This window comes from Asterias amurensis, chromosome 4, assembly GCF_032118995.1.
Source record: "Asterias amurensis chromosome 4, ASM3211899v1".
Lineage (NCBI taxonomy): Eukaryota > Metazoa > Echinodermata > Asteroidea > Forcipulatida > Asteriidae > Asterias > Asterias amurensis.
Window position 1 is genome coordinate 7,643,853 of NC_092651.1, and position 18,917 is coordinate 7,662,769.

At 39.0% G+C, this 18,917-nt stretch overlaps 1 protein-coding gene across 1 annotated transcript in view; it reads right to left on the reverse strand.

The window, feature by feature from the left end:
- Positions 1-17,933, reverse strand: part of LOC139935735 (tetratricopeptide repeat protein 29-like) — a 29,974-nt gene extending 12,041 nt beyond the window's left edge. The window contains exons 1-4 of the mRNA XM_071930288.1: positions 17,567-17,933; positions 5,632-5,877; positions 4,054-4,277; positions 3,652-3,837 (exon numbers count right to left, since the gene is read on the reverse strand). Coding sequence (XP_071786389.1) covers positions 3,652-3,837; positions 4,054-4,277; positions 5,632-5,861 — 640 coding nt within the window. The 5' untranslated portion in view covers positions 5,862-5,877; positions 17,567-17,933. The remainder of the gene's footprint in view (positions 1-3,651; positions 3,838-4,053; positions 4,278-5,631; positions 5,878-17,566) is intronic.
- Positions 17,934-18,917: the final 984 nt, after the last annotated feature.

The following is an 18,917-nucleotide window of genomic DNA, read 5'->3' on the forward strand; positions in this document are numbered from 1 at the left end:
GTTAGAATGGAACCCAAAACCCTGTAATTTGTGTAAAAGCAATTTGTGAGAAACGCTACCAAACGCTTTAGAAAAATCAAGGTAAACCACATCGACCTGCCCAGCTTTGTCCAAAACACAGCTGACCTCTTGATAAACAGACAAAAGTTGTGAAACAGTGGAGCGGCCTTTGACAAACCCGTGCTGTAAGTGATGAAGTTCACCCTGAAAAGCAGGAAATATGGTATTAAAAATGGCCCTTTCCATAACTTTGGCACATACGCAAAGTAACGACACAGGTCTATAATTTTCCACACAACTCTTGTCTTTTTTCTTGAAAATTGGAACCACATTAGCTCTCAACCAGTCACTGGTTAATTCTTTGGTAGACAGAGACAGGTTAAATATATGACTCAAAGGAGACACAATTTGATTTGCACATTCCTTGAGCAAGCGAGGAGATAGTCCATCGGGGCCTACAGCTTTGGTGACATCTAAATTATTAAGTATTACAAGTACATCACTCTCGCTGATGGAAATAGAACCCAACATATCATGTTTATGTGCGGCAACATGAGGAAAAAACAATCATAGTTTTTAGGAAGAGCTAACACTGAGTGAAAATAAGCATTGAACAATGTGGCTTTGTCTTGGGCATCAGTGGCAGTCTGCCCATTGTCATTCTTGACCATTTGGGGAAGAGACTTAGATTTAGTTTTTTGCCTAAAAAAATGACCAAAATCTCTTTGGATTATCGGCAAGCGTGGACCCAAGATTGTTAATATACTGTTTATACTTCAATGTTAAAAGATTCTTATAACTATTGCGAAGCTTGCGAAAAGTAGCCCAGTGCTGAGCCAAATTGGATGCCAAAGCTTTCTTCCAAGCAGATTTCTTTATGTTTTGCAAGTGCCGCACTTCAGCATCAATCCAACCAGGAGCAGCAGGGTCCTTAACTTTAAATTTAGGAACGCACCTGTCAATTACATTGGAAAATATGTCAACAAAATTGGACCGAGCCACATTAACATTAACAGCATCATATACAATACCAAAATCAACATTAGACAAGATAGATCTAATAATGTCAAAGTTAGCTCGCTTAAAATTATAAACACAGTGAGGAGCTTTCTTATTTTGTTTCACCCGGGTACAAATTTTAAACTCAAGCAGTTTGTGATCAGTATTAAAACTCTCGTGAGTGACATAAAAATCGTTGACCTTATCAGGGTGAGTAGTAAACACCAAATCTAAAATATATATCACAATTCTCTCTAGACGGAATATGATTAAGTTGCCTGAGAAAATAATCATTAAATATATCACAAAATTCTTGTTCGTAGTCCGATATACCAGCCATAACTAGACTGTGGCAACCTTTAACCTTGGGCAAGTTGAATTCTCCAATAACGATAATATGTTCAAACTGCGAAGTAATGTTCGTCAAAGCAGCATTTACGGACCTGACAAAAACTCCAGTGTCGCCATAGCAAAGAATGACTGCAATTTTGTGTGTCGCGTTGGGTCTCATTTCAACAATTAAGATCTCATCGTCGGGTTCAAGGTCCTCACGGCGTGTTGATAATACAGAGTCCTTTATAGCACAGAGTAGACCTCCACCTCTAGTCTTGTTGATGTTCGATCTGTCTTTATGATAATGGGTGTGTCCTGGCACCGACAGCTCAGCATCATCCACAGTAGAATTAAGCCAGAACACAAACACAGTCATGGTTGCAGTTGGTTAAAATGGCTTCAAAATCTCTCAGTTTACTCATTCTGCCTTGATAGACTGTTTTTAAGCTGCGAGCATTCATGTACAAAAAGTTTAAGCCGCTGGCCTTGCGAGTTGATGTTGATGGAGGGTTGCCTGGGCCAGGACATGGATGAACATCACCGCAAACCAAGAGGGCCACCGTGAAGAGTAGACTATTAAGATGACAAATGTTAATTGAACGATCCAAACATTGTGATGCTCTAAATTCCTTCCTTGATCTTTTCTCGGGGCGAATGATAAAATACGACAGAGCTTCGGATCAGTTGAATAGCAAAAGTTGGTAAACCAGTCTGAATTATATCAAACGGATCAATACCGGCAATACTGGTCGAATCAAGATGAAAGTCTGTAGTTTTAAAGTCCAACTTGCACAATGAGAGCACCATACAGTATATAAAAAGTGCACAGGAAATACCTTGCAGACCGGCAGCCATCTTGAGCCCGCAGATCGAGAAAATCAAGACGATCAAAATCAGTCAACATCCAGTCATTGGCAACAGCAAAATGTATGAAATATGGTTGAAATTGTGTAGCACACTTGAAGGCAGACTTACAGTTAAAAAAGAGAAAGTTTGATGACAAAAGACGACAAAAGACGACAAAACGATGACATTTAGACAGACGACGAGCAGAAACACAACCCGCCTCAATGAACAGCACCCTTCAATTTCAATTATGCTACTCTCACGCTTGGGTAAACATGAATACTTGAAATTCGCGATGAATTCGCCCAAAAGTTGCGATTTGATAGTGAATAATTTTCTCGGTCGTCCTTAAACCTCTCCTTACCAATATCTTACGTATAATACGTACGCTTTACCAACAGTACCAATGGCTTACCAATGCTTACGAATATCAATGGCGAATTACCTTCTTCACAACGTTCGCTGAAATTTAGGAAGCGCTTCGTATTGCTGTTCTCACGAAGATGAATATTTGAATTTAGCGTTGAATTCATCCAAAATGGCGGTTGAGTAGTGAATATTTTCATCTCTGTCTCACCCCTCAATCGTCCACGGTCGGCCATCTCCTTACCAATATCTTATGAATACAACGAATGCTTACCAACGCTTTCCAATGCTTTTACAAACGTTGCCAACCCTTACGCATGCTTTACCAATGTTACCAATGCTTACGAAAATCGATGGCGAATGACCGTCTTTGCAACTATCGCTGAAATTTAGAAACCAGTTTCTTAACTGATCGATCTTCGTAAGGAGGTGGGGATTAATTTGTGAATGTTCCAAATTTGTTACCAACGCTTACGAAGACAAAGCGAATGTTGCGAAGTTTGAGCGATTGTCAAACATTTCCTTCCAATAGCATATTTGCCGTGTGAGAGCAGCATAAAGTGACCAATCTTCGTAAGGAGGTGGAGAATGACTTGTGAGTGAGTGAATTTGTTATCAACGTTTATGAAGACACGGTGAATGTTGCAAAGTTTGAGCGATTGTTAAGCATATTCACCCCCGTGTGAGAGTAGCATTACGTACAAACTTAGTATTTGTTTTTCTCCAACAGGAACCACACATTGAATTTGCATTTCGCATGATACTATTGAAAACAAAATTTATCTGCAAGCAGAATGTATCCACCACATGAACAATTTAGTGCAGGCGCCTTAAGAAAAGGAAAATTACAGACCAATGTTTTCAGGAGAGTCGCGTAAATCAATGTAGGCCTACATGCTAAAAGAATTTTCCTGACATTGTTTTACTCACTTTTCATAAACTACATGTACAATGCCTCAAGTAATATTTCAAGGGAAGCTTCTACCACTGTTATCTTCAAACCCTGTAAGTTAAATGTAAATCTGTAGACATTGTGTTTTGTGTTGTACAAAAAGTACCCAGACCATTTATTAATTCCTTGTGGAAGTAGAGGAGATGACTACTTACTCCTCCTTTCATAAGCTCTTCCCATGTTGCAGTGAGCCTCTCCTTCCTTTTTCCTTCCATCACCTTTAATCTTCTGAGCCATCTCTAAGCATGAGATGAAGAAGTGATCAGACAGCCATAGGTCTCCAGTCCCAAGAAAATACTCTGCAATACCATTCCTTGACGCAAACACTCCATCGATGTCATCTGTTAAAACATTATAGAAATACAGTTTCAAATTGGAAAACATCTTTTACTAGAAAAGCACATTTTGTTGTACTGTAATGTATTCAAAAGCAAAACAGTAAAAGTAAAGAAACGGGGGTGGATTTCACAAAGAGTTGGGACTAGTCCTAACTTAAGACTAATCCTAGGACATATTAAGGCTAGTCCTTAAAATCAAGACTAGTCTTAATTGCGTACCTATTCTTAGAGCAAGCTCTGCCTCTGTAAGCCGTTTCCTCATCTCCTCCAGCTTGGATTCCTGTTGTGCTAAGAGGTTCCTGTCTTGTAAGAGAGAGTCGGGCCCAGCGGCATCAATCTCAGCCTTCTGTTGTTGGACCAAGGCAAAGACCTCAGAGAAGGAGCGGTGAAAGCCATCTTTCAACATTTCCAAGCAAAGATTATGGAAAAATGTGTTGCGATACCTAAAGAAATCAATTGTTACATTTTTAAAATTCTCACAAACCACACAAAAAAGATGTGTTAGACGTTGTGAAACAATTTGGTAACCCTGTTCAATTTTAAACTCCCATATTGGCAAACTTTGTTGTTTTACTTATAAAAGAACAATGCAAGTATTTTGATCTTTTATTGAGCATGGGAAACATCATAAAATTCATGGATGTTGTATTTGAATGTTTAAAAGGCGCACTTGTTTTTCATCTAAAAGCTGTAAAAGTTAAATAAAGCATAGATTATGATTACAGGACGTGTTTAACCCTATGAATGATAAAAAAAACAGTTAAGAGTTTTACCAAGATAACCAAATACCTGAGAAATCCAAAAATATTACAAGCCTTTTCATTGCTAGTGTCCATACTATGCTGTTTGTGTAAACAAATATTTAAAGTCATACAAAGTTTTACATGCCCAGCTACATACATACATTTGTGTCATGCATTTTACCAACCTGCTAAATTTGCTTTAAAGTGTAATTCATAAGTAGGATTTGAAACTTTGCATGGTGTAAATACGATATACAAAGGTTTGCGGTAACACCATGTAATGACTATCTCTAATGAGTTGGGGTGGTCCTGAAAAGAACCGTTGGTTTCAACATTCGATCAGATGCTCTGATCGTCTTCTGCAGCATCAGAGTCCAGCTTTCTCCAGAAGACGATCGGAGCATACTGATCAAAATGTCGAGTTTAAACCAACAGTTCTTTTCAGAACCACCCCAACTCATTAGAGATAGTCATTACATGGTGTTACTGCAAACCTTTGTGCACCCCCCGTCAAACTTGTTTCCTAGTCAAGCATACATATTATACATCACAGCTCACTGAGAAGGTAGGACAAATCTTAGGATTATCATTTCTTTCATTTTAAATATCTCTTTCAAGCCCTGTTTAATTTGGTAAAACTACCTTGGGACCAGTACAAGATACCAATTCAAACAATTTTATACAATTGGAATTGGATGGTTATTTTCTGCTTGTGTGGATAGCACTCTGCACTAAGGCTAAAAAATAGAAGCTTAGTACCACTATCTCAAACAAACAAACAGACCAAATTTCACTAACGTACATAATTATGCGTGTATGTGTCCATGTTTTACGTTTACTCGTGCTACACTAAACTACAACAAGTGCTATGTAAAACGTTGATGATGGCACGATTGCTAAAGTAGTGGAATGTATGTGTGACAGCCGGGTATTTTTAGCAAAAGTGACTTCATTAATTAGGAGTGCTATAGCAAACATCACTTTTGAGAGTGGTGGCAGACGTTGCCTTGACGGAAGTTGATGGTATAAGTTTAAATTCCTCTGAAGCACTAACCTGTGAGTGTCCATCTTAGTGAGGCTTGGTTGTTTGTTCTTTAATAGATGCTGTTTCATCATGTGTTCACGCTCCCTCCTACCTGATACTTTCATTTGTGGTTTGAGGTATTGATCAGGGGGCCTGTATTTATTAGGAGGGCTAGGGACTCTGTGTTGTGCGATGGCTTGATCATGAATGGCGGGGGAATGCCCTCTTGTGTTGTGGATGGCTGGCAACGGTGCTGCCATGTTCTCAATTTTGTTCCTGTGGAGTAATTAGAAAAACATATTTAAATGGTTAGGATGCTAAAAATGTCCATTGTTTATTAGCAACCTAGAGTAATACTTCAACAACAGTATTATATTAAAGGAACAGGTTGCCTTGGATCGGTCGAGTTGGTCTTTGAAAAGCACTTGTAACTGTTTGTTATAAAATGCATGATTGGAAAGATATTTTAAAAGTAGAATATAATGATCCACACAAGTATCACTCGAAATTGCGTGATTAGCCATTTATAAAATGGCTGACCGAGTTGTTCGCAAAGTAAAAGGAAAACCACACAGTTTCGAGGCAAATTTGTGTGGATCATTGTATTCTACTTTTAAACCATCTTTCTAACCATATGCATTTTATAACACACGGTTACAAACGCTTTTCAAAGACCAACTCGACCGATCCAAGACAATGTGTTCCTTTAATAACATAATAATAATAATAACAATAATAATAATAATAATAAAACCATTCTTATATAGCGCATATCACCGTGAGGTCCCTATGCGCTGTAAAAGGAAATCAACAGTTATTATACAAAGTAAACAGATATGTTTTCAACCGGGTTTTGAATTGTTCTGATGTCTCAGCCTGTTTAACAACCTCTGGAAGATTGTTCCATATTACTGAACTGCTGCATTTTGGAAAGAGCGGGAACCGTACGACTTGGTTTTGATAACTTTGTGAGTCAGAAGGGATTTATTTGAAGATCGTAGATTCGTGGTTGTTTTGTACTCCTGAACTAAGCTTTGAAGATAAACAGGGGCAATACCATGGACACATTGATAAGTCAGAACCAAAACTTTAAAATCAATTCTAGCTGTACGTAGCCAATGTAGATCCTTAAAAATTGAGTTTGGTCGCTGAATTCTGTATGCATGACACGTTTTATAGGTTGCTGAACCTTTTTTTTGTGATAAAAAATTTCTAAACCCCACAAATTATCCTAGAACTATGAGGTTCGTTAGGCTATCGTCTTATGGGAGACGATAGCCAAACAAACCTCATAGTTCTATAACCATCCTCTTTTTTATTCTTTTTGACTTTTAAAGCTCAAAATACGATTTTAATATCCATATTTCCAATCCTGCCATGTGCACCTCTTCATTCGTTGTGAAATTAGTTACAGTGATATTGGCCTATAACTTAAAAAGCTTACGAGTCATAGTTTTGATAATTTAGGGCCTAGTTAACTTGTTTAATTAGCTTTTATTAATTATCATGACTATTGTCCTTGCTGGTTTGTTTTGTTTTGTTATGTTTTTCGAATCCTGTATTTGTTATTTATATTAATAATATAATAATAATAAGACCATACTTATGTTATGCTGCATACAATTACACATATTGCGCCACCACTTTTTCACTCATTTTATTTTACAAAAACTTAAAAAGGGATATCTCATTGAGGTAATATTTCATATCGAATGAAAAAGTGGTGGCGCCATACAGAAATTTTTCCAATAATAATAATAATCAAAATTAAAATAATAAGATATTCTGAACTTTGGCAGTTTGGGTAAAAAATAAATGGGTGAAAAAGTGGCGGCAGGAAATCTATTTCGGAAATGGAATAACTTAATATTTAATAAGAATGGATTTAGATTAGCCCTGGTAGGACGTCAGTCAGTGCCACTGCACTGACGTCCTGGGTATAAAGGTTCTTTACAATGCGAACACAAGTTTGACTACAATTTTCTTTATTTTTTAACTGATTTGAGAAGCTGAAATTCCGTTCATATATTCATAGTGTCCCTCACTATATTCTCAACGAATTCATAGCTAACAAATATCATGGAAGAAATTATTTCCAAAAATTTGTCGAAGTTCTGCACTGGCGATGTTGATCATCATGTACCACTTGATAGTGTGAGCCCAAGTGCGCATGGCTTTGAGTACAGTGCATTATCTTGCCGCTATTCGCGGTAGAAACAGGGTAGGTGCCGTTAACTCGCCTTCAACTCCTCCAATATACATTTGAAAATCCAGGAGGCATAAAACTGTAAATTATTCCAGCTCAAATAGAATTTTTATAAGTTTGAGGTTGAATTTCGGTTACAAAAATCATAGTTTTTTTCTTGTGAAAAAAAATGTTTCTAAGCAGCAAAGTCGTCTGCCGCCATCTTGCTTTTTCACAGTGCTTCTTGTACATGTGCGGACAACAGAGGGCGCTTTCCTGCGCGCGCATATTTGTTTTCTTTGGACGGTTAGCATGTGCTAATTTATGGTAAAAAGTGGCCTCATTTGTCCTGGGAAAAAAATACGCTTCCAGCACATGGAGTCTTGGCACAAGACGTCAATGCTCGGTATCGCACAGTTCTGGGCTTTGTGTAAATTGCTCGCTGACTATTATCTATCTGCTTAGTGTTTGGTTGACGCAAGTTGACGGCGATTTGGCTGCAAATAGTAGGCCGCCAGTGATCAGTGTTTACACGGAAGTTAGTGCACGACGTGGGATCGGAAAACGTCAATTTCAATTTTCTTCTCACAAAATATTAACACCAAAGGAGAAAATTCAACAATTTTAAATAATGCAAGCTTGGGATGGAGTTCCAACCACAAGGAACATGTGGGTAAAAGTTCAGACTCCCGAGTTAGGTAAAAAGATTTTTAAAAGATTTTTGAAATTTGTTCCCAATGGTACGGACCTTTACACCCTGGACTCCGTCGCGTTGCTTGCAACGAAGGAGTCCAACCTGGGCTATACAGAAATTGTTCCCAAATTCAATAAATAATCAATTCATCACATTTCAGTTCACACACAATCATATTAATTATTTATATGGGTGAAAATTCACTAAGCCGCCATAATTATGTTCAATTTGGGCCGAAAATTCAAAATAGATTCAGAATAATCATTCCAACTCAGTCAAATAGTCCAATTGTTCTAATTTATTAATTTGATGTTGTCGGGGCTACAACTATTTCGAATATTTAACAAAAAATACTTAAAGTTCAACAACTCGTAAAAAGTGAGCAGTTAATATACAAAAAAATAAGGCCATTTTGAATAACTTCTTCAATGTTAACTGCTAATGGTTTTAAACCTTGTTACAAATATGCTCTGCAACAATTTGGCCGAAATACATACTAGATGGTTGTTTTACAAAAAAATTATGGCTATCTGGAAGTGGAAGTGTCATGGCCGAGCGGTTAAGAGCACCGAATTCAAACTCTGGTGTTTCTGATCAGCAGAGTGTGGGTTCGAATCCCCAGCCGTGACACTTGTGTCCTTAAGCAAGACACTTCACCATTGCTTCGTCCTTCGGATGGGACGTTAAACCGTTGGTCCCATGTGTTATGTAACGCATGTAAAAGAACCCAGTGCACTTATCGAAAAGAGAAGGGGTTCGCCCCGGTGTTCCTGGTCCGATCGGCAGCAAATTGCGCCATAGCACCTTGTAAAACATTACATGGTGCTATAAGAATTAGGTCTCATAATTCAAAAACAGTCCCACATCTTGCAGGAAATACTGTGTTACAGCGCCAGGAGCGTCACTGAGTGACGGACATGTGCGCTATATAAGAAGCCACAATTATTATTATTATTATTATTATTATCTGCGTGAATTTCAGAGGTTTTTTTCATGACAAGTACACATATTTTGAAGTGTAACTAAACAACAAATAGTCCTAGTCTCATATCAATGCTTGTGTTTAGACATACTAACCTACTGATCATTCATACAATCATTGAAGTTTAGAGTGTATTTGGTTTAAAAGATACATTTTCTTTGGGTGCACAATTTCGGACATAACTTTGGACAATGCGGACATTTCGGACATAACTCTTTGTAGACATTACATAGTTTTATATGGATATGACACTAAGAGACACCTTTTTTTGTATTTAACTGATGGTTGGTACATAAATAATTGTAAATCATGATGTGGGATCTCTTTCTTTTACAGTCATATCTATACTATTAAAAGCGTAACCCGCGCCATCTTGGATTGAAAATTAGAAGGTCCAGTGGCATGGCATCCTTGTGGAATCCAACACGGGTTTTGTCGTTACAGACTTCGGGTTGCAAGTCTACAAAACCCTGTACCGAACTCCCTCTTACGAGTTGTCTGATTGGCTGGAGTCACGAGCGATATCTCCTTACATGTGTAGTTGTCTGGTTTTGATTTGGGCCACCTGTTGGTCGAAGGGGGAAGCCATAGGCTGCACACAGAGTCACCTCTGTGGTTGTCTGGTTTTGATATGGGCCACCTGTTGGTCTAAGGAGGGAGGGGGGAAGCTGTAGGCTGCACACACAGCCACCTCTTTAAGTGGGAGGCAACCTCGGACTCCCATTAACATTCCAGAGTGACTCATTGATGTTTCGCAGAGGGGTAAATGGCATTGTGTATATACCATTTTGTACAGAGGGGGTTAATTTCGCGTGTTAAATAAAAACATTAGGCTTTAATACATGCATCTGTTACATATGTGTTTATTACAATTAAGTCACTCATGTAGGCCTACCCAACTTTCCAGCATTTTTTAAACGCATCAAACAGCAACCCATTGTTGTGAAACTTTATTTGTTCCATTTAACTCTGCACCATTAGTGGTACAGTCCATATTTTTTTATGTTATCCCCACACACAGAACGTAAACACGCAAAAGTTGAAACATTTTCAAAAAGAAAGTAAATACATTACTGATTCTTTTCATCATTGTATAGGTTTTGCCAGTTAAACCTACAAAAGAGTACATGAAATCACCGTTTAAGAATAGTATGCTTTCATAGTTCCAACTTTGTGAAACATCAACGGCTGTTTTGAAGCTGTAAACGAACATTCCATTCAAAGTTCTGAAGCAACATTGTTAGAACGCAGTTCGGTCAGGACTCATGTAACACCCAAACTCAGGGTACTTGTTTTCTATCGATTGAGGGCGCTGTTTACATCGAGCAGTTGCTACGAGGGCTGAAAGTCAGAGTCTTAGTTTCACGATTTTCCCAGGAAACAGCCCATTGTTCTTCGCCCAAAGTTTTTTTGATTTTCGCCGAGGTTTATTAAACGTTAATCTTTGCTAATCACAATGCCTAATGAGAAGAAGAAGAGATATTAAAGAAACCAATCACAGAAGCACAGCATTTTCGTCTTTGGCTGATTCAACTCAGGATGTAGATTTTGCCAAATCCGTTTTGTATATCGGCCGTCGGGTTTTGTTATCGAAAGAGCCCTCATGTGCAGCTGAATCGGGTACTTTTTACGAATTTCTCCATACAAAATTAACCAAACTCGCCTACAAACCCTTAAAACAACAAGGCAAATGTTTTCTGAAAGTGAATTAAGTGAGAGGATGTAGGGGTAGCTGGCATGACAAACCCTCAAAATAACTAGGCAAATGTTTTCTGAAAGTGAATTAAGTGAGAGAATGTAGGAGTAGTTATTAAAGACCAATAAAATTACTGTTTCTATTATTTTAGTTTGTATAGAGTTCCACAGATAATTATGACTAGCGGGATGCCGCGCTTCGCGCAGCACCCCGCTAGGATATAAAAATCCTTTACACAAATATTCGAAATGTGGGTGAGGGTGTTATACGCCTCTACTCTCAATATTTATGCATGGCGTCATAATTCTAACCCAAAATGAAGCTATTTCGCACGTCCACCACTACTTGCAGTGGCTGTACCCACCTCGTTTTGGGTTAGACAACGTACCTTATGCATCTAGAAACTATAAGGCTCCCCCGTGATCCTTATAGGGGTCTAATATGTTGGGCCTCCCTAACGTTACACGTTTTTCAAATCAGCGTTGATAGGTGAAACTGACCGTTAGCCAGCAATAACTAAAGTTTCTTTTGTACTACACTACCAAAACTTTCTCCACACACTCAATATACATTCATAATGCTTGCATTTCCTTTTTAAAAAACATCGTCAAAAATTACATTTTTACGTCCCACGATACATAGCGTTGCTACAGCACTATAAGTAAAGCGAGTTTTTGGAACATGCTGTGTGCCACAAATCTAATTTATCTACTGTTTTTTTTTTTCGGGGGGGGGGGGGCGGGGGTGGTAAGAGCGTAGGCCTCTTTTTAGTTTATTCTCATCTGAATTGGTCTTGTAAACTTTCTGGTCAATAGGCTGCATGTATAACGGGAGCACTTAACGTGAACGTCAAAAAAGTGTTTTGCAGGCAGAGATGCCAAGTCCAGAGGCTAGCTATGTGTGAGATTTTTCAAAGCTCAACCCCCATCCCCCCGGGAAAAAATTGCCAGTTTAAGAAGGCCTTTTTTAAATCGTCGCCCAACCTTTTTTTTTTTTTTTTTTTTTTTATAAATAAATAAAACAATGTGAAATTTAATTGTGGACAAAAAGTGTTTCAAAATGCATCAAAAGCCTCCTCAGAATAATTAAAACTCACTTGAGGTACACAGGAGATGTTGATGGTTAATGTGGAGGTTCGATTGTGTCAGATTATATCCTTCCAAACTTGAAAAAAATAGACTAAAAATGATGTCCAAAATCAATCGCTCACTTCTTCTGCCTGTTGTGTCTTCGCTAGTGGAGCGCATTTCAACGAATTTGCTAAAAGAATCGGAACAAACTTGTGCGCAATAAGCGTTTTGCGCTCTGCCGAATTTGAGCTGAACCTACTGGATGAGCAAACGCGTGCGCAATCTGCAATTTTGCGCTCTGTTTGTACAAATTTTGTACAAAAAATGTCGTTAATTTTTTTTCCCGATCTCGCCCCAATAATGGTTGATGTGCGTGTGAGCGTGAGACAGAGCCCAAATGCGTGAGTCTCACGCCTAATGCGTGAGACTTGGCAGGTCTGGTTTTGTTTTATTGTCACTTTGGGCTTATTGCATCTCGCGAAATTTGAACGACAAACGACACAATTTCTGACCGCGTTCATGTTCACGCTGCTCTAGGAACAAACCTCCATACATCCCATATCTCTGGAACCCTATATCGTACAAACTAAATAAAAACGATAAACTCGTCCCCACTCCTTAATTTTCTCTAACTTATTTCACTTTCAGAAAGCATGTCAAGTCATGTTTAGGGTTTGTTACGTCCAGTTTGGGTCAATAGACAAACTCCTAAAAATGTACCCCATTCAGCCGCACGAGGTCTCTTTTGTTAATATTATCTCCATCAGTAACCAACCCGACGGGCCGACGACTAAATTAATCTTCATAATGGATTTGGCAAAATGTACATTCTGAGACCTGACCGACACACTGCTCTAACCAATTTTGTGAATGGACTTATTCAAAAGGAAACTTAATGCCGTTTTGCTTAACAACTTTGACCAAATGCAAAGCAAAGTTCTTTTTTTTACAGCTTCAAAACAGGCTTTGACGTGTGTGTATAAGTTTCACCATAGAGTAAGGAATGGTTTCACAATTCTACCGCCATGGTTAAACTCTGAAACTGCAACATTATACCTCCATGAACAGACCGTATTCTAAAACGGTATTCATGTACCCATTTGAGTTTACTGGCAAAAGGTCCAAGGTCGCCACCCACTGTCAACCTAAAGTGGTCCCACGGCGACCTTCTTCACCAAGCAACAGGTGGCCTGTCTCAAACCAGACAACACACCACTCACAATACACTGACCAGAATGGCTCTTTGTGTAAGGCCCCCCCTCCAACCCCAATATGTTATTAATTGTAAAGTTCCCTTAGACACCTTCCAACCTATAGCCGGCCCTACCCAATGTTTCCAAATTATTAAGCTTCCGTTTGATCCCATCCTTGTTCATCATGATAATTCTCATGCCGTTTGGAAGTGAATGCTTTTTTATAAATATTCTCCATTTAATCTTTTCAACAAATGAGTCACCCGCAGAAAGATTTCTAGGAAGTCTGATAACAACGTCGACCAGTGGTTGACACATGGTCACCTGCGAAACATCAATCTACGGTACTTAATCCATTCAATGCAAATTCGGTCAAATTCGTGAGATTGGTTTCGGATTTGTCCTGGCACCCAGCCTCTTCGACCCTTTCGACCCTGCGCGGCAATGAATGAACCAATCCGGAGAACCATGCTTAGTACAACATGAAAGTAACCTGACCAAAAAGGGCGGATCGAATGGCGGGTGGGCGTTCAAGGGGCAATGAATGAACCAATCCGGAGCACCATCTGCGAAACACTGTCCAATGAGTCGCCTGTCAGAAAGATTTCTAGGAAGTCTGGTAACAACATCGACCAGTGGTTGACGCACGGTCGCCGCCCAAACTTCCTCCAATCACATGACTTGTAAGTGCGAGTTTGGATCCGGGTTTTGCAGACTTGCAACCCGACGTCTGAAACCACACAAACGTATTGAATTCCACACAAACAACCGTGTTGGATTCCACAATGATGCCATACCACTGGACCTTCTAATTTTCAATCCAAGATGGCGCAGGTTACGCTTTTAATAGTATAGATAACATATAAAATTGGATGTTTTATCAGGGGACTTCGTCACGCGGGGCGCGCTCCCCGGCGGATATTGACCAGAAAGTTTACATGAGAATTAATTGATATGAGAATAAACTAAAAATTAATTAGGCCGACGATCTGTTACTCCCAAAAGCGGTGGTAAAAACAGTAGATTAGATGTTGCACAGCATGTTCCGAAAACTCGCTTTATTTGGTGCTCAGACAACTTTGTATGCGTCGTTGGACGTACGCTCAATAAATCACGATGAATGGGGCCTTAGACTCTAAAATCGTGTACACGTCATTGGAAACAAAGCAAAAATCATTCAACATATTATAGCAACCAATCATTAAATATATTTATTTTTCAATACAATTTTGCAGAAATTGACTTTGTCGTTAAAGTCCATACCAACTGGCACGTTTTTTTTTATCTGCTGTTTACCAGAACTTCTTCCTTTTCAGTCAGATAAACTTCGCGGCTATTAGTGGCTGTGATTATGAGTTTGTTTTAAAAGAGGGTACCACTTTCATACATTCCTTTTTAGTCGGATTTCTCCTCTGCTATTAGCAGCGGTGATAATTGTTGAGGGGGGGAGACCAGACTTACAATGTAGACCACTCAAATCCGTGGCTATCGGTGACTATGGATTTGTTGCTAAGGGAACCAAATACCACTGCTGATTCCAAATTCAGCGTGTTATACATTGTCCAATTGGCCCATCTCCATATAAATTAACCAAACTGGACGTACAGACCCTCAAAATAACAAGGCACATGTTTCACAAACTTCGTAGTTTGGGCGGGACTCAGGATGTCCATTTTGCCAAGTGTAACTGAATTATACCAAATGTGCTCAACACAGTAAAATAAGTGTCATTGGAGCAGTGTACGTGCTATATTTTTAGTCGACTAAGTATTATTACCCTTACAGTCATCTTAGCTGGGAAATACTCAGTGTACTGGATAAAATTGGTACAATGACAAAAGCCGATTACATTAAAACTATGCATAAAAGAGGCGAAACATAATCCACATTGCGGATAATGCATTGGCCCGCTCGATCAACACTAAAATATTACGAAATACCCTACATATCATGCCAAGTACCATCATTGCCAAGTATACCCATCCCCAATATTAAAGCTCAATTCCAGCTCAATTAAGACAGCAGATGGTCTACTAACAAGATATTCCCCAAATTACACTAAGCTGCCTTACCTATACAGATTAAGGAGTTTAGCAAGTTAAAGGCCTTTTCAGTGAAACCACGTTAAAACCATCTTCAAAGTATAAAGTAGGTGACATGCTTAAAGAGAACTGAAACAATCAATTAAAACTCAAAAGACATTTTAACACCAAGTAACTGCCAATAACATCATATAATACAGACAAATTTAACACGGTTTTTAAGCCAAGATGGCGTCCGACCGCTTTCCGTGCAAGTGAAGTTTTTTTCTGGTTAAAAAATACACACTTTTCGTGAAGTTTTTCCATTAAATTTATGTTTATATTACAGAACACATATAGTTCTAATATATCTATGGTTTATTGGCCATTTTGGAGGTATTTAAAACTTGTTGGCGGCGATCTGGACCTGTTGTCGGCGTTGTCGGCTTGTTGTCGGCTTTTAGTAGGACCGCCGCAGGGGGCGAGGTAATATCTGAGGGCTGAATTTTATTTTTTCGTTTTGGGTTTAGCTGCTGATTTTTTCTTTCTTGTTAGTAACTAAGCGGCCACTCTGGAATTCGAAGTTAAAAGGGGAAACTTAAATATAATATAATAAATTAATATTGTTTTAAACTCCATGAAATACATTTTAAAAAAGGTAATGATCATCTTGCATATTGTATCACTATCACCCCTGCGGTATAATAGAATTGTCCAACTGCGTCGAAAGACAACATGGCGGATATTACCGTTCCTTACTAAATTCAGGTAAAAAAACACCTTTTTTACAATTAAAAATACAATATTTACAACAGTTTGAAAATGATTTGAGTGCATATGACTCTTGAGTCTTGTGCAGATATTTAACGGTTGACTTATGTTCAAATGTTCTGTTAAAATGCATTTAAAAATTGTTGTCGTGAGTTGTCGTGAGTTGTCGTGAGTTGTCGGTATTTAGTTAGTGCGACCCAGAAGACCCGCTACAATCAACATATCACAAGAATGTCAGACAACTCGTCCGTCGGACAACTCGTCCGTTCGGACAACTCGACAGTTCAGACAACTCGACGGTTCGGACAACTCGACGGTTCAGACAACTCGACTTTGAGACAACTCGACGGATGGCCAAGACAAGTCGACGGTTGAGCGGCCGACCTCCGTAACTGTCATGTTTACACGAACTTTCCTGTATAATTCCTGCGATTCTATTATTTATCAGTTATTATTTATCACAAGAAAGTGTGGTGTCCCAGTGAAGACATACTTGCTAAAAAATATCTGTTAGTGACTCTATCTCGATACTTTGTGAAAAAAACAGACTATGATCTCTAGTGTATAGCCAGCCAGCTAGCAGTTGTCTTCAATTTATTCAAAATAACAGGTTAAAAAAAAAAGTTTAAACATTAAATAATTAAAACATTATAATACAGCTCTATTTAGAAGATTTACTTTTATTTACTTTATTACCAACAACAACAACTCGATCAGTCATGTATGGTACAAAAATAATTAAAGTGCGGGGTCATGGATTCATGGTAAAAAAAACTTTAAAAAAAACACGTATCAATTATACGTTTGCCCGGATATTAAACCCACCCACCATAATATACCCCCACCCCTGGGGCCGGAACGCCCGTGCATCATTGCCAAGTCACTAGTCAGTACATCCCTCCATCCCAAGGCCGCTATCTACCCCTCCCGCGCAGGCCATCCGTCGACTTGTCTTGACCCCAAGTCGAGTTGTCTGACGGTTGAATAAATGGAAAAGTTTCCGTATGGCGCCACCACTTTTTCATTCGAAATAAAATAATATAGTATCTAATTTACCTGATTGATATATCCCTTTTTGTAAAAATGAGTGAAAAAGTGGTGGCGCCATACGGAAAGTTATCCGAATAAATCATCCGTCGAGTTGTCCGAACCGTCGAGTTGTCTGAACCGTCGAGTTGTCCGAACGGACGAGTTGTCCGACGGACGAGTTGTCTGGTCTCCTATCAGATCAATGCTAATGCTAATAAAATGGCATTCTATTTCTATTTCTAGCTAATTAAATTAGTGCAGTTTAGTTTTTTTTTAGTGAATTTTCACCCATATATTTAAATGTTACGTTATCCTTACTCTTACCTCTAACGATTCTGAAAAAGAAACGTTGAAACTGGCAAGTATTTTTTGTTCCAATAGCAATGACTTCCGTCTATCTGATGATAACTTCAACGGACTCGACACCGTTTTATTCGTTACACACTACTCACACGGCGGCGACGTACGGTACGCTTCGCTTTGGTCAGTGATCAGTCAGCCAGCGTAAACGTGACATTTTATCAGTGGTGTGGTAAGCTTGGGCTAGCTTCGCTGCTGCTTGATCGTTCCTGTGTTCACAAAACAAATGAAACGTCAAAATGGTCGAGATGGTCGAGATTTTTGCACAAAACTTCAATCGAACATTAAAAAAATGGTAGGCGATATCTTTTTAGTTGTTATGGCGACTTAGTCTGGACATCACACCTTTTAGTCCTGTTGCTTTTGGTGGCAATACAGGCGGGAATAAGACTTATCAAGGCTGGTTCCGCCCGAGCTAAACTATGTTATGGAGAAAGGTAGATGCGGAAGTTCGGGAACTAGACACAAATAAACTTGTACAAGTCGTTCGACTAAGTGCACCGGCATTGTCACATGCGGCCCAAAATTTCATAAAGCTGTTTAGCAGAAAATACTGTTCGACAATTTTTTTTTAACGAAAAGAACAAAATGAGTGGGGCACCAGTCGCAACAGTGTAAAATGTATGGAATGGTGGCTGGCAACCTGTTTTTCGCTCAGCAAGATATTCCTAGTAAAAAAAAGTCGCCGCGTATAAAATAAAAAAGTCGCCTCTGGAAAAAGTTGCCGCATAACAAAAAAAGTCGCGCGACCCTGAATGAAAAAAAAAAAAATTGCCGCAAAAGCAGTCTCCGCCAAGAATTTTTTTTTCGCCAAAGTAGCCTAAAAATTCACTACGGCACGTGGATCGTCGTTCGTCTGGGTGGTTCCGTAGGGTGGGGAATGGGTAGTTGCGATAACGTAACCCTCCTGGCGGCCGTCGGGAGGAGGGTTACGTTATCGCAACTAGGGAATGGGGAACTTCCAAAGCTCACAAGATGAACATTGCTCTATTCTGATTGGACCAAACAACACTATTCGGGGCATTATACCATTGTTAGATGTGTCCCAATTTATGTTATGCATCCAACATTCAACAAACTTCTAAACAGGGCTCGATTGGTCATCGAAGTTGCAAGAAAATAATAAAGAAACTTTAAACCGCAGAGTTAAATTGGTCCACTCCTTTCCGTATCCATGGCCCCAGCACCATTGCAATCCTTTTCTTTCGCCTGAAATAATAAACCCGCTAAACGATCATGAAACTTACCGATCTATACAGATTACATGTCATTGTTTTTTTTTTTAAAAGGACCAGTCTAAAAAATAAAGTCGGCT